At 34.5% G+C, this 13,297-nt stretch overlaps 1 protein-coding gene across 2 annotated transcripts in view; it reads right to left on the bottom strand.

Annotated features, from left to right (window-relative positions):
- Positions 1–13,297, bottom strand: part of LOC129942587 (uncharacterized) — a 300,399-nt gene that overhangs the window by 41,820 nt on the left and 245,282 nt on the right. For both annotated transcript variants that reach the window (XM_056051592.1, XM_056051591.1), the window contains exon 3: positions 7,933–8,070. In XM_056051592.1, coding sequence (XP_055907567.1) covers positions 7,933–8,070 — 138 coding nt within the window. The remainder of the gene's footprint in view (positions 1–7,932; positions 8,071–13,297) is intronic.

Here is a 13,297-nt window from a genome sequence, read left to right as displayed (position 1 = left end):
CGGCCTCAAGGTGCGAGGCCTCCAAGACAACCAATTCGACCTCTTTTATAAAACCGCAGATCAAGACCAAGGTAATCCCAGAACTTGTATTTTAGCTAAGAAACAATTAAAAGGTTTTTATATCCAAATTTTAGCACTCCCGATCTGACAGTTGTCAGATTTGAACATAAGAATGGCCTCTCATTTCTCTGCCTATAATGCACCATCACTTCCGGAGGAGGTGTGCAAAATCATAACCGAAGCTAACATCAAGAAGGCAAACCTTCTGATCGGAGGCGACGCAAATGCACGGCATACTCTTTGGGGAAGTTCTGTGATCAACGAACAAGGTGAGTCACTTTCTGATTTTATGATTGAAAACAATATGATCATTTGTAACAGAGGCAATACTCCCACTTTCGTCTTTCCGAGCTCGGAAAATTATGATGCATGGGAGGATGTGCTTGATGTTACTTAAGTAAACAACAGTAATTTATTAGTGGAGAATTGGAGAGTTTTCCCTTTGAATTCGTTTTCGGATCACAAGTGGATTCTTTTTCAAATTAATTTCGAGTCGAAAAACCCTCCGCTTACAGAAATCCCAAAAGAACTGACTGGACGAAATTCAGTTAAATTGCGAATTCCAAACTAAGCAACTTACCGAATCTCACTGAATCGATAGGAGACCTTGAATCAAAGGTGAAAACCTTTGAAACTTCTATAAGTAAAGCTTTTAGAGTCTCTTGGCCAGTTAAATATAGCCGTAAAACCCTTCCTTCTTGGTGGAATGAAGAACTGTCCAGTCTTAGGAAAATGACGAGGACAATTTTCAATATCTGCCACAAACATAAGTTTTACCAACCGTATAAAGACTCTCTTTAAATTTACAAGCAATCCCTGTCATCAGCCAAAAGACAAGGCTGGAGAGAATACTGTCATTCAATTGAAGACATAAAGGACTCCGCAAGGCTCTGCAAATTTTTATCCTTCATTTCTAAAAAAGCCTGATGGAACCTGGACACTCTCTCCAGCCGAATCTCTTGAGCTACTGATGAAGACGCACTTTCCGGGTTGCGAGAGTGATAACCCCTAATCGCTTAAAACCACAGAGCTAAACGTAGCTCATGTGGAGCAAGTCAATTCCGTTATAACCAGATAAAATATTTTGTGGGTCATATAAATCCCCATGGATGGCATACTGCCAGTTATGCTTCAAAAGTTGCCTGATGTGGCAGCTCCATGGCTGGAACAAATTTTTAAAGGATGTCTCCTTCTCAAACATGTGCCCATGTCGTGGAGACAGGTCAAAGTAGTTTTTATCCCGAAAGTGGGTAGGCGAGGTCACGAATCCGAGAAGAATTTCAGACCAATAAGCTTAACATCTTTTGTGCTTAAAACTTTTTAGCACATTCTTGATTACCATATAAGAGAAATCCTAGTTGGACGACCTCTCGAAAGCTATCAGCATGCTTATCTTAAGGGCAAATCTACGGAGACTGCCCTCCATGAGGAAGTGCGTACTGTAGAAAAAACAATCCATTATAAAGAATTTACTCTTGCCACCTTCCTAAACATAGAATGCCTTGAGATCACCATTTTTACCTACCTACCTATCACTTTTAGTGGCATTTCTCAATGAAAAAGTGTTAGAAGTCTAAGGCTCTGGCCACATTTTAAACAAACTTAACAGTGTTTTTCTCTAAACAGCCTTCTCGAAATCGGTGACCGCTATATTTTAGTTTTAAAATTTTGCATACATTTTTATAGCAGAAGACAGCCATTGATCGAAGTAGTAAGAAGTAGACGCTACTGTAATAAGTTCGGTGGATTTGCAAATCAGAAGGTGGAAAGAATACTTTTCCGCGGTTTTAAATCGAGTGTTTGCAAACAACGTGCAGCCGATACCTCCTGAAGCGCCTGAAAAAACTAATCCCCGAATCCGCACCGCACCTCCCAGTCAAGATGAGGTCGTTGCGCAATTGAAGCACTTAAGAACAACAAAGAGGTAGGACTTGATGGAAATTCCACAGAGCTTTTACAAGCAGCGCTAACGTCATCAACCTAACTGCTTTATCCGCTCATAAAAGAAGCCTGGACCACCGAAAGCTTCCCCCATGAGTGGAAGAAGGGAATTTTCGTCAAGCTCCCAAAAAAGGAGATCTAACAAAGTGCGAAAACTAGAGAGGAATTTGCGTTCTACCAGCCGTTGCCAAAATAGTAGCAAAAGTTATACTGGAACGCATCAGAGAACACCTTGAGGCCACACTCGATGCCGAACAAGCAGGATTCCGCGCTTGATCCTCCTGTATCGATCATATCAACACCCTGCGGAACATTATTGAACAGTGCGTTGAATATCGATCACCACTACACCTGCTGTTCATCGAATTCGAGAAGGCCTTTGGTAGAGTTAACAGGAAGTATATCTGGATAGCTTTGCGGAGGAGATGCATCCAAGAAAAACTAATTGCTATTATTAAAGCAGCATATAATGGATCCAAATGTCACGTTCTGCACGATATGGTAGGTTGTCAGATGATTTTGAAATCCGAAGCGAAGTCAGCCAATATAGTTTTTGTTGGTGATAAGCGATGTACTGCGCTCAGTTCTGTCAGGTAGCGGAGGGATCCAATGGACTTTGACATCCTATTTAAAGCACTTGGATTATGGGGACGATGTTTGCTTACTCTCTCAGGAATCATGGATCTCCATCTGCCGCATCGACAAAGCAAAAGCGGCGTTCGGTATACTGTCAAAAACTTGGAGGAATAACTCTTTCAGCTTAAGAACAAACCTACGACTATTTAGCACAAATGTCGAATCTGTGCTTCTTTATGAGTGCAGCACTTGGAAGGTTACTTCAGCCATAACAAGAAAGCTGCAAACCTTCATGAATAGATGCCTTTGTAACATCCTTAGGATTTTCTGGCCAAACCGTATATCAAATAAGGTCCTTCATAGAAGGACGGGTCAGAAACCTATATAGAATCTATAATACGAAGACGTAAGTTGCAATGGATTGAACATACGCTTCGAAAAGGTAACGACTGCATTGCAGGTCAAACAATCCGCTCACACAAGAAGAAAGAAGAGCTGGATGACCGAGAAGCACATGGCGCAGGACAGTCGAGTCGGAATCAGCGCCACTAGGCAAGAGTTGGAGGGAGCTGAAACACATCTCCGGAAACCGTACACTATGGCGCGTAGGCGTAGTAGATGCCCTATGCCACTTAAAGTGTTCCCAACGGACTTAACAGATATGAAGACCTAAGTAAGTTCGATGAATAAATCATTTGGTATAGAAAAAGGTTCTAGCTTATTTTGAGTAGTTGCTTGGAAAGGAGTCTCAGCTAATACTCTGTTGGAAAATGACAAAATAAGGGCTTTTTACTAGTGTGAAGAAATTGACTGTTATTTTATTTTTTATGAGTTCTAATTCTAAGACTAGTACCAACTCTGTTAAGGAATTTCTTGTGTACAAATTGAACGATAGTTTTAAGTTCAGAAAAGAACGTAACCGAAAACCAATATTCTTCTAATATTTTTCAGAAATGTTATATTCAATGTAGAAACTTTGTATTTCTTTTTCACTTAATTTCTTCATTGTTGTAATAAATATTAATAACGTGATTTTCTAAAACTTGCATTCAGGTAATATATTCTAACAGCTTCGGTTTGTATTTTCAGGTTAACATCCATAATTATTCTTAAGACACATGATAACACGCTTTCAGCTTAAGTAGGGAAAAGTTTTGATATTGGTTAATTTGTTTCGCACGTAAAACAAAGACTTAGTTAATTTGGTTTAAATAATTAAAAATTGTACTGATTAAAAGATGTACCCTCGAAGTGAGAAAATCAAATTATACCAAATGCAGTACAATAATAAGCCGTCGTAGCTCAGATTCGTAGCTCTCTCGTTCTGTACATTTATTTCTTCTATTTTTAACCTTGGAATGGATTAATTATCAATTATTGATAGGTTAGGTTAGGTTAAAGTGGCTGCGGATTCAGAATCCACACACTTAGGCCAAAAGAAAAGGCTTATTGTGATACCAGATGAATCTAGAGAATTACTTCTTATTAGTCGAACCATTTATAGTTTTTTATAAAGCGAAGAGGATATTTGATACCCTTTTTAGCTAGTTCACTGGGATTATCAAAAGAGTAGTCTACCAGATGAAGTTTGCGTCTTAGCAGGTCAAGTGCACAGAAGGTGAGAGATTGTTTCCTCTTCTTCCTCGTTTATACAGCTCCCGCATAAGTCATTTGAGGCTACACCAAGTCGTATTGCGTGTCTGCATATAAGACAGTGTCCCGTAAGGACACCTATTAGGGAGCTAAAATGAAGTCCGCTTTAAGATAGCAAGTCATTAGAGCGCTTTAGGTCCAGTAAAGTCCATAAGAGTTTTGTGGCCATGCGCATGTTGGTAAATTGTGCCACCTAGAGTTTGTTATCGCAAAAGCTGTTTCTTTTAGCAGAACTTTCATGTAGCTATCGGTATACCTATCTTCTCCCTTTCAGGTGAAATAGGTATGACGGTTCCATTTTTAGCGAGTTCATCGGCTCTACAATTTCCTGTGATGTTTTTGTGGCCCGGCACCCAACAGAGATGAATGTTAAATTGATGCGCCATGTCTATAAGAGACTATCGACAATCGAGGGCCGTTTGAGATTTGGTTATGACACCGTCAAGAGATTTAATAGCAGCCTGACTGTGAGAAGAGATGCGGATATCAGATGCTAATATCATGTTTTGTATTTGTATTTGTATTTATTTATTATCATTAAGCATTTTAAAACATAGAGTCTTATTTTTAATACTTATTATGTTCAGATTTAAATTTTATCAAATTAAAAAGAGGAATCAAATTATTATGCTAAATTTGTGTTTTCTCTTAGTCAGGAGAACTTCTTTGATCGCTTAAATTTCCGCTTGGAAGACACTACAATGATTAGGGAGGCGAAATGAGATGCTTAGATTAAGCTTTTCTGAGTACAACCACTACAAACTCCCTCATTTGTTTAGATCCATCTGTATAAAAATGAATGCTTTTGTCATCCGCAGAATTTTTTTGTCTTCCCATTCATCCCTGGATGGAATGGATACCTGGAAGTTTTTTCCAAATTAGTGTTTTGAAATAGTGTAGTTTATTATTGATAATAGTACTCAAAATTGTAGGTAAAGAAAACTTTGACATAATTTCAAAATTCTCGTAACCAAAAGTATTGAATATGAATCATTCAAACTATTTGTTACTCTATAACTGTTCGATTGCTAGTTAAACTACTATCCTATTGGCGTCAGCGTTTATAAATTTGTTAACAAATTCAATAATAGCAATAGTTTTCACTAAAATATGCCAAGACCATCAAGTCGTCGATATTTTCTAGAATCTGTTCCTCTTCAGTTTTAAAAAATTTGTCGTTGCAGATTGCGATGATAGTGAAACAAAAAGCTTTAAATTTTAAAATCGAAAAAACAAGATATTCTCAAGTTCGATGACTGATGATTGTTAAAAGACAAGATGCTAGATTTTACACAACTTTTTTTCGGGACTTCATTCAAAGTGTTCATGCACTGGTACTTACTACGTGGTACTTACAACTTTGATACTCTTAGCTGTGATATCTTAAAATGTGATATTTCAACGTGTGACGGACTGACATGATTTTCAATATTTATACTGACAAATTTACAATGCTAAAATCTAATATTGGAGACACTTGTAAACCAGGTCCTAATGGTATACCATTTACAATTTGAAAAAATGGTGTGAGTCGTTTTTTCAATTTCTTCTCGTGTGTTTTCATCTATTTGGAAAAGTTCCATAACAATCCAGTTAAAAAATACAAAGTTAAATATAACAGATCTATTAAGTACGTTTTTTTGGAGTTCCATATATAGTAAAGTGAGAAATTGCCAACAAAACGATCCACAATATCCAGATTTTTGTATTTAAAAATTGGTACAACTGAAAGAAGATTTGTCAGAATAATAATAAATAAAAACACACAAATACAAGAAATTTTTATGAAAATCAAAACTTAAATTAAACTTAGTAAAAAAAATTAACTAAAACTAATAAAATGGAAAATTTTCAAGAAGAAAAAGTAAGAAAACATCTAGAAATTGGGATTGAGATAAAAAAGTTCATTCAACAATTGCTTCAAGGAGGGGGTTTGTTCGTAGACTACTAAATTAACATGTGGTGTTGAAGCGAGCTTGAAGCTCACCTCAATTCTTTATATACCTGAATCTAGTTGAAATGAGGTTGATTCGACTCGAATTCCGTAGGGGATTGGAGTCGAGTCAAAGTTTGTGAAGAAAAACCTGTATGGCGCAGTTGGTTTTACAGATAATGCATTATGGTCTGTTTATTTGCATGTTTGTGTACAAAAAATATAGTTTTGTTTCATTCAAATTACAAAAAAATGGACATGGAGTAGGAATTCTTATATAGTGCTGAACTAATCAGTTCTTCATTGTTTAACACGAATCAAACTATCTCACTTGCACTTCACCCATCGAAACACTATTTGCATTTTAGAAAGTGCTGAGAAACTTAATCATGTTTAAATCTTCTTGTGCGGTGAAAATACCAAAGAGATTCAATTTATCAAAACTGAGATAAACCTTTGGTGGAAACATAGAAAAACATATATATCTTTTCCATTGTTTTATCTTGCAAAACTAGCCCAGTTAGATAATATTTACTAACAAAACTAAATAATATCAACATTAATAGATTGATTTTTTTCCATAATAGAAAACGCACATGATTGCAAATGCACAACTACTCAACGAACACAGCCATCGAGATGCAGTATCAATACCAACATTTGAGAACGAAATCACATAAGATCCATTCGAGACTCGTATAAATATCAAACACCCATCCATAGTAAGATTCTACTCTAACTTTTTCGGTGTTATTCATACTATGGATATTGTTTTTGTTATTCGTGTAAAATTATACTATACTATGGATAGATTTTCCAACAAAACACGGGTATTGCTTGATTATCTGTAATTCCGAAACTCTTTGAAGCCATTATTATTCGTGAATTACTTCTGGTCCTTATTTATTGAAACTAGCAGAAAACTTTACTGACTCAATTTAAAACAAACAACAGTTGGAATTTTGTTTTTTAATGACTTAAGTAAGGCTTTTGACAAACTCTTGCATCGAGTTTTGCTTTTTTAAATTAAGAAATCTTGTTTTTTGCTAACACTTCATAAAATGGCTTCAATTGCATTTATTTGGTAGATCATACTTTTCAATGGTTGAAAATCAAGCAATTTCAAAGTTAACTTTGGAATCCCGCAAGGTAGCCATTTATGGCCTTTTCTTTTTATTTTGTCTTTATTATGTCTATGTCAAATACTTGTGATTATAAAAAACTGCAATAAATTAACTTAACTCGTTTTTGATTGGTGTGTTCGTAACTGTGCTGATAAATGAAAAACTTTTAACAATGTTTGACTGGATTAAGAGGAAACCAAAACTTTTGTTATAAAGAAGCTTTTTATATCAATTGTTCGACCAGTTCTCGAATACATTTATCAGTTTTGAGAACCAAATTATGATAGTCATAAACTTAGACTAGAATTGGAACAAAATAGGCCCTGAGATTTGAGCTAAGCGGGTTTAGATCCCTACAATCTTCCACCTTTTCAAAAAAGACTAAAACTTATTGATATGACGAGTCTTGAGAGCAGACGTTTTTTATTAATGTTTTGTGTTAACTATTAAATTAGTAAATGGAAATGTTGACTCTTTGCTACTTCTTTCCCTGAGGAATTTAACTAAATCTTATACGTTTTCCAAACTGTCGCACAAATTATTAAGAATTTTCTCCTTTAAAAAGCATGTTTGATTTTTGTAATTATATTTTAAGTTAATCCTATTATTCTGGCCATAACTGTAAATGTACTTTTATATACTTACGTGGATCATAGTTTATTGAGGCTGAACACGGTAGATAATGTGGCACATTTGGCTGTGATATTAAAAGTCTCGTTACTGGTGGCCTTTTTATCTGAAGGAAGTTTGCTGCTATAACGATGTTACCAAGTGAAGCACCAACTGAAAAAGAAAACAAACAAAATAGATAGAAAATAAGTAAAGAAGATGATGATGATGTTTTTGATGAATAAAATTCTCACATGTAAAATGTATACCTATGAATTTTAAATTTCTATATTATATACATACCTAGGCATATATAGTATATCTCATATTTTGTCTAAGCTTTGGGGTATAGGTACATACATATGTATGTAGGTAGGAATGTGCTGGTGTATAAGTTTTTACCCATTAGTTGATTAAAAATCAAGTCATCAATGTGTTACATATATTTAAGGACATACAAACCTTATAGAGGATAAGAGCATGACACAGCCACAGTAATGATTTTACGGTGGTTTAGAAGGGAAATATCGTTATTTGAATCGAAAATTTTAAATTGTGGATGACAGATTTCGTAGAACAGTTTAGTGACTTTTATAATGATGTGGCATAGTTAAAAAGAAATATTTAATTTTATAAATATTCTAGAATTCACCACTTAAAATTGAGCTCGTGAATTAACACACGTGGATGTACAAAGGCATTTAAATAATGAGTTTTTCCATAATTTTGAAAAAACTTACATTATTAAAGGAAGTGTTTATAGGATAGTTTTAAAATTAACGGATGGTTTCATTTCTGCAAGTGTTTTTTAGGTTCTATAAAAATAGAGTATAAGTCGTGTAGTAGAGTAACATGTTGTGGAAAAGAGCAGCAATTTCATAAAACTATAGCTCAGATTAGAGGAAAGTAAAACGAGATATAATTATTTGATTCAAGAGTTTTGAGATCGAAAACTGAAGAGTATCATTCAGGTATAAGGATGCGACACGGTACGAGAATTGTCAAAAAAAAAACCATATCTGCTAATCGAGAACTGAGAGATATCAACCATCTGGATTAATAAAAAAAAATCGTGCTTCAATGCTGATACTTTCGAACTTACACAAAATTTCGAACCCATAATTTTTTTTTTTTTTATAATTTGCAGGCACTCAAGGGGTAATTAGTACCCTTTATATGTTTACATTTAACCACAGTGCGAACATTAGGAAAATAGGGAAGGATTTAAAAGGAGATACCGGTGCACATTGGTCTTAAAGTTGTGAACATCAAAATGGGAGGGAAAAACAGAGTTGGCTAATGTGCGATTTAAGAAAGTCTCTCTATAATTGACAGTACGCCCGAAATTGAGCTCAAGGGTAAACTGATGAGCATTCCTGGAAGTGCGAGTACGGCTGAATCGTTTAAGGGGTGGAATGCAACTGGCTAGTTCAACAGAACATTGTTTGTAAAAATATCGATAAACAACGAAAAGCATGAAACATTGCGGCGGTGTTCTAGCGATGTAAATGTTTCAATTATAGTTCTATCGCCTATCATTTTTAAAGCCCTTATTTGTATTCTATCCAAGAGATTTAAACTTGTTTTAGGGGCACCTGCCCAGATATGCGAGTTATATTCAAGCTTTAGACGGCTGAAGGCTTTGTAAATTACAGCCAGATCAGAAGGGGTGACAAATTTCTTGCACCGTCGGAGAAATCTTAAGCACCTGGCAGCATTTTGGGCAATATCAAATATATGATCGTTCCATAAAAGGTGATCTGTGATACACATACCAAGTACTGACAGTTGATTAGTTTCTTGGATGCAAGTGCCACTCATAGATAGTGGCATTGGGGGTATGTTACGCCTTAACGACAGGAGACAGCATTGAGTTTTCGAAGCATTAAATTCTACACGGTTTTTGATTCCCCATTGTACAATGCTGTCAAGATCAGAATTTAATGAGCTTATCATACGCTGCCGTTGAAGTTCCACATCCGAATGACAAGGATGTGAATCTATAAACGAGTATGAGAAGCTGAGGGTACTGTCGTTGGCGAAACAGGTTAATGGATTAAAAGTGGCAGACATAAGATCATTTATGAATATAAGAAAGAGTGTCGGAGACAAAACGGAGTCCTGGGGAACACCAGCATTTATTTTATGAATTTCAGACTTGTAACCATCCAATACAACTTGTATTGAACGGTTAGAAAGGTAATTTCTAATCCAACGAAGAAGAGATTCATCAATACCAAAAGCACGCATTTTCGATAAGAGAGCTTGGTGCCAAACTCTTATCAAATGCTTTTGAAATATCAAGTGCAATAATCTTTCTTTCTCCAAAACGATGTAAAGATTTCTTAAGAATGGAATGACAAGCGATTTTGCTTTAAAATTTTAAGTACTTGGAAAACCCTTCCGACAACTTGAATAATAATTATTCCAACTTAGGTTCCTATTGAAACAAATGCCTAGGTTATTTCACTTCGCTCCGTAACAGAATTTTGTGAGAAAATGTGACAACTTAAATGTTTTCTAAACATGACGATGCATTTGATTTTAAATGGATTTAAGGTCAGGACACTATTAATGGATGAATCTCTAATTGAAAATCTTCGTTAATTCTGACAACACAATACTCATTATCGTAATTATCCATGAGTTGAAGATCATTAGCCAAAAAGTTGTTTATGGCGATGCTTCAATAGTTCTAGTACTTCATTCACATAAATTGAAAAAAGTATTGGGCCTAAAATTGAACTCCATTTTGGATATGAACACAAAGTTTGAAGGCCTTTTTTTCCAAACTAACAGCCTGATGCTTATGAGATAGATTTGAAAAAACAAGTCTAACTGCATCCAGTGAAAAATTGTAAGTTGAGGAAAGTTAGCCGCCGCTGTTTACGAGTAGATAACTCAAAAGATTCCCGTCTATTTAGAAATATTTACTGAGTGTATTTTTGTATTTCTATCGAAATAGAAAGTTGCGTGAAAGAATAAATGACCCAAACATATTTGTACCTACGCGTTCGAAAATATTTGAATTAATGCACTTAAAAAACTTAAATCATTAAAAAACTCGAACTGAGTATTTTTTATTCATATTTCGCTCAAGAATTCAGGTATTTTGTTAAAAGCAAGAAAAATCTCCCTTAAGTTTTGCAAAATATGTTTATATTATTTTATTTTATTATTTTAGTTTGTCTTGTTGTCAATTTTTTGAATTTGTAATTTTATTTCATTGCATTTGGAGGATTGTTCCCATATTCTATTTCACTTTTCTTTATTTTATTAATTTTAAAGATTTAATATTACATATCTGTAGTTTTGTTTTATTTCATATTTAACTTTTGTATATTTTAGTCGATATCTCTGACGTTTCTAGAGATATAGTTGACTAAAAAAGGTTCCCAAAAGTAAGCTTTGGTTTAGGAAACAGGGCCCTTGAAACATCAAACAATTTAAAAACTTTTAATTCCACTGTTCGGAACTTTTACAATAGCTTTCTATGGGAAGCTAAACGGAGTTCACCGCCTTTCTGTTGAAATGTTTCCTGAATTTTGTCTGCTATAAACCTAATGGAGCCCAAGACTTTTACAACGAATGCAAAACCGTGGAAATCGGTTCGTGCGTTCTGGAGTTATAAAGCCAGGAATTAAAACCCGAATTATTTTTATATAAAAGATTATTTATTATTCCATTTTATTTAAAAACTTTAAAACCGAAAACGGTGGCGTATGAGCGACAGTTTTTTAGATATAAATTTTGAATGTAGATTTTATGTCATTATTGAAACTAGAAAGCATTTTCATACTTTGAACATTATTATTTATCTTTTCTTTATTGGACTAATTTTAAAATATTTTCATTTTATAACTTTTAACTTTAAATTTTCAAAGTTAAAATATAATATTTTTAGATTTAGTTCTTTGGTTCCTTTTAAAAGCAGGTGAAAAAAGAGAAGATTAGTTTTTGATGATTTTCACAAGGTGGCAGAATGAGGTTTTAACAGATAGAGAAAAACCACTGAGTGCAAGTTGAAGAAATATACGGTTTATACATAGCTTCAATTTTTTGAGAATAAGATTTGTGATGAAGGAAATAGAAGTATCCCTTATTATTTTTATATTATAAGTTCAGCCATTGACAGCTATTACTTTCAGGTAGTTAAGAACTTTGTCTACTTAGGCACTGCTATAAGCTCGGACAACGACATCAGCGCTGAAATTGAACTAAGAATAACTCTTGCGAATCGCTACTTCTTTGGACTTAGAAAGCAATCTATCCAACTAACGGTTCTCATCTATAGCGCTGAGGTATTTGTATTGTATTTATTTATTTCAAAATCGCTTACAAACTAGGACATAAGTCTTATAAAGTTTGAATCCTTTAAATTAATTTATATAAACAAAATTTGAATTTTAAATAAAATAAAATAGAGAAAAAAAGAGGGTCTATTTACAAACATATAATTTTTATATGAAAATGTAAAAAAGAGAAAATAAAAAAGAAAAAGAAAAAGGAGAAAGATGAGGACTTACCTAATAAATATTATGAACGATTTACCAAATAATTTAAAACTAAAGATTTAAACCTATTCGCGCTTCTTATACTTCTCATCGCGGTGGGCAGGGAATTCCAAAGGCGTGTAACATGGACAAAAAACTGACGCTCAGTAGTGAGATATTTAAATGGAGGTTGTATAAGGACAAAAGATCTTAAGGAAATAGGGAAGTTCAGCCTGTTATGTAGATAATCCGGTTTTTGAGTTTGAATGATTTCATGCAGATAGCTCACCGATCGGAAGTTTAGTAATCTGTCAAGACTACAGCCAGATATACGTTGTGCAAAGTTCGATATGTGGTGATATCGTCGCAGATTATAGACGTAGCGGGTAATGTTATTATATTCAACATTTAATTTGCGGCTAGTGGCAGAGTCCAAGTTGCAAAAAAAAACTCACATGCATATAACATAACAGGTAGTAAAAGAGTTTTGGAAAGTAGCAATTTAGGTTTAGTAGGGTTGAAACTTCGAGTGAACTGAAGAGCACGAAGACTTTTCCAATGGCACTATTGAGATGGTCGGTACGATTGAAAATTATCCTTAAATTTCTGGCAGTATTGACATAGTCAATGACTTCGACTTCAAGATTTAAGGGGTTTAGGACCGAAAAATCAAAGGTTTTTGTGATAGATCGGAAGAGCTCTTGATTTGAGAGGATTTAAGCAAAGATGGTTCTTTTTGGACCATTGTACAATGAGGAGCAGGTCCTCATTCATTAAATCTACGGCATAATTTTTTGCTACAAAGGGTCGACTTATAAGGAGCTGTAAATCATCAGCATAAAGATGAATCAGACAATTTTTAACAACACGTGAAAGCTCGTTTAAATATAGTGAGAAGAGAATTGGTC

The sequence above is a fragment of the Eupeodes corollae genome, chromosome 1 (assembly GCF_945859685.1).
Source record: "Eupeodes corollae chromosome 1, idEupCoro1.1, whole genome shotgun sequence".
NCBI classification, from domain to species: Eukaryota; Metazoa; Arthropoda; class Insecta; order Diptera; family Syrphidae; genus Eupeodes; species Eupeodes corollae.
The sequence above is the reverse complement of the archived record's forward strand: the minus strand, read 5'-3'. Positions and strand labels throughout refer to the sequence as shown.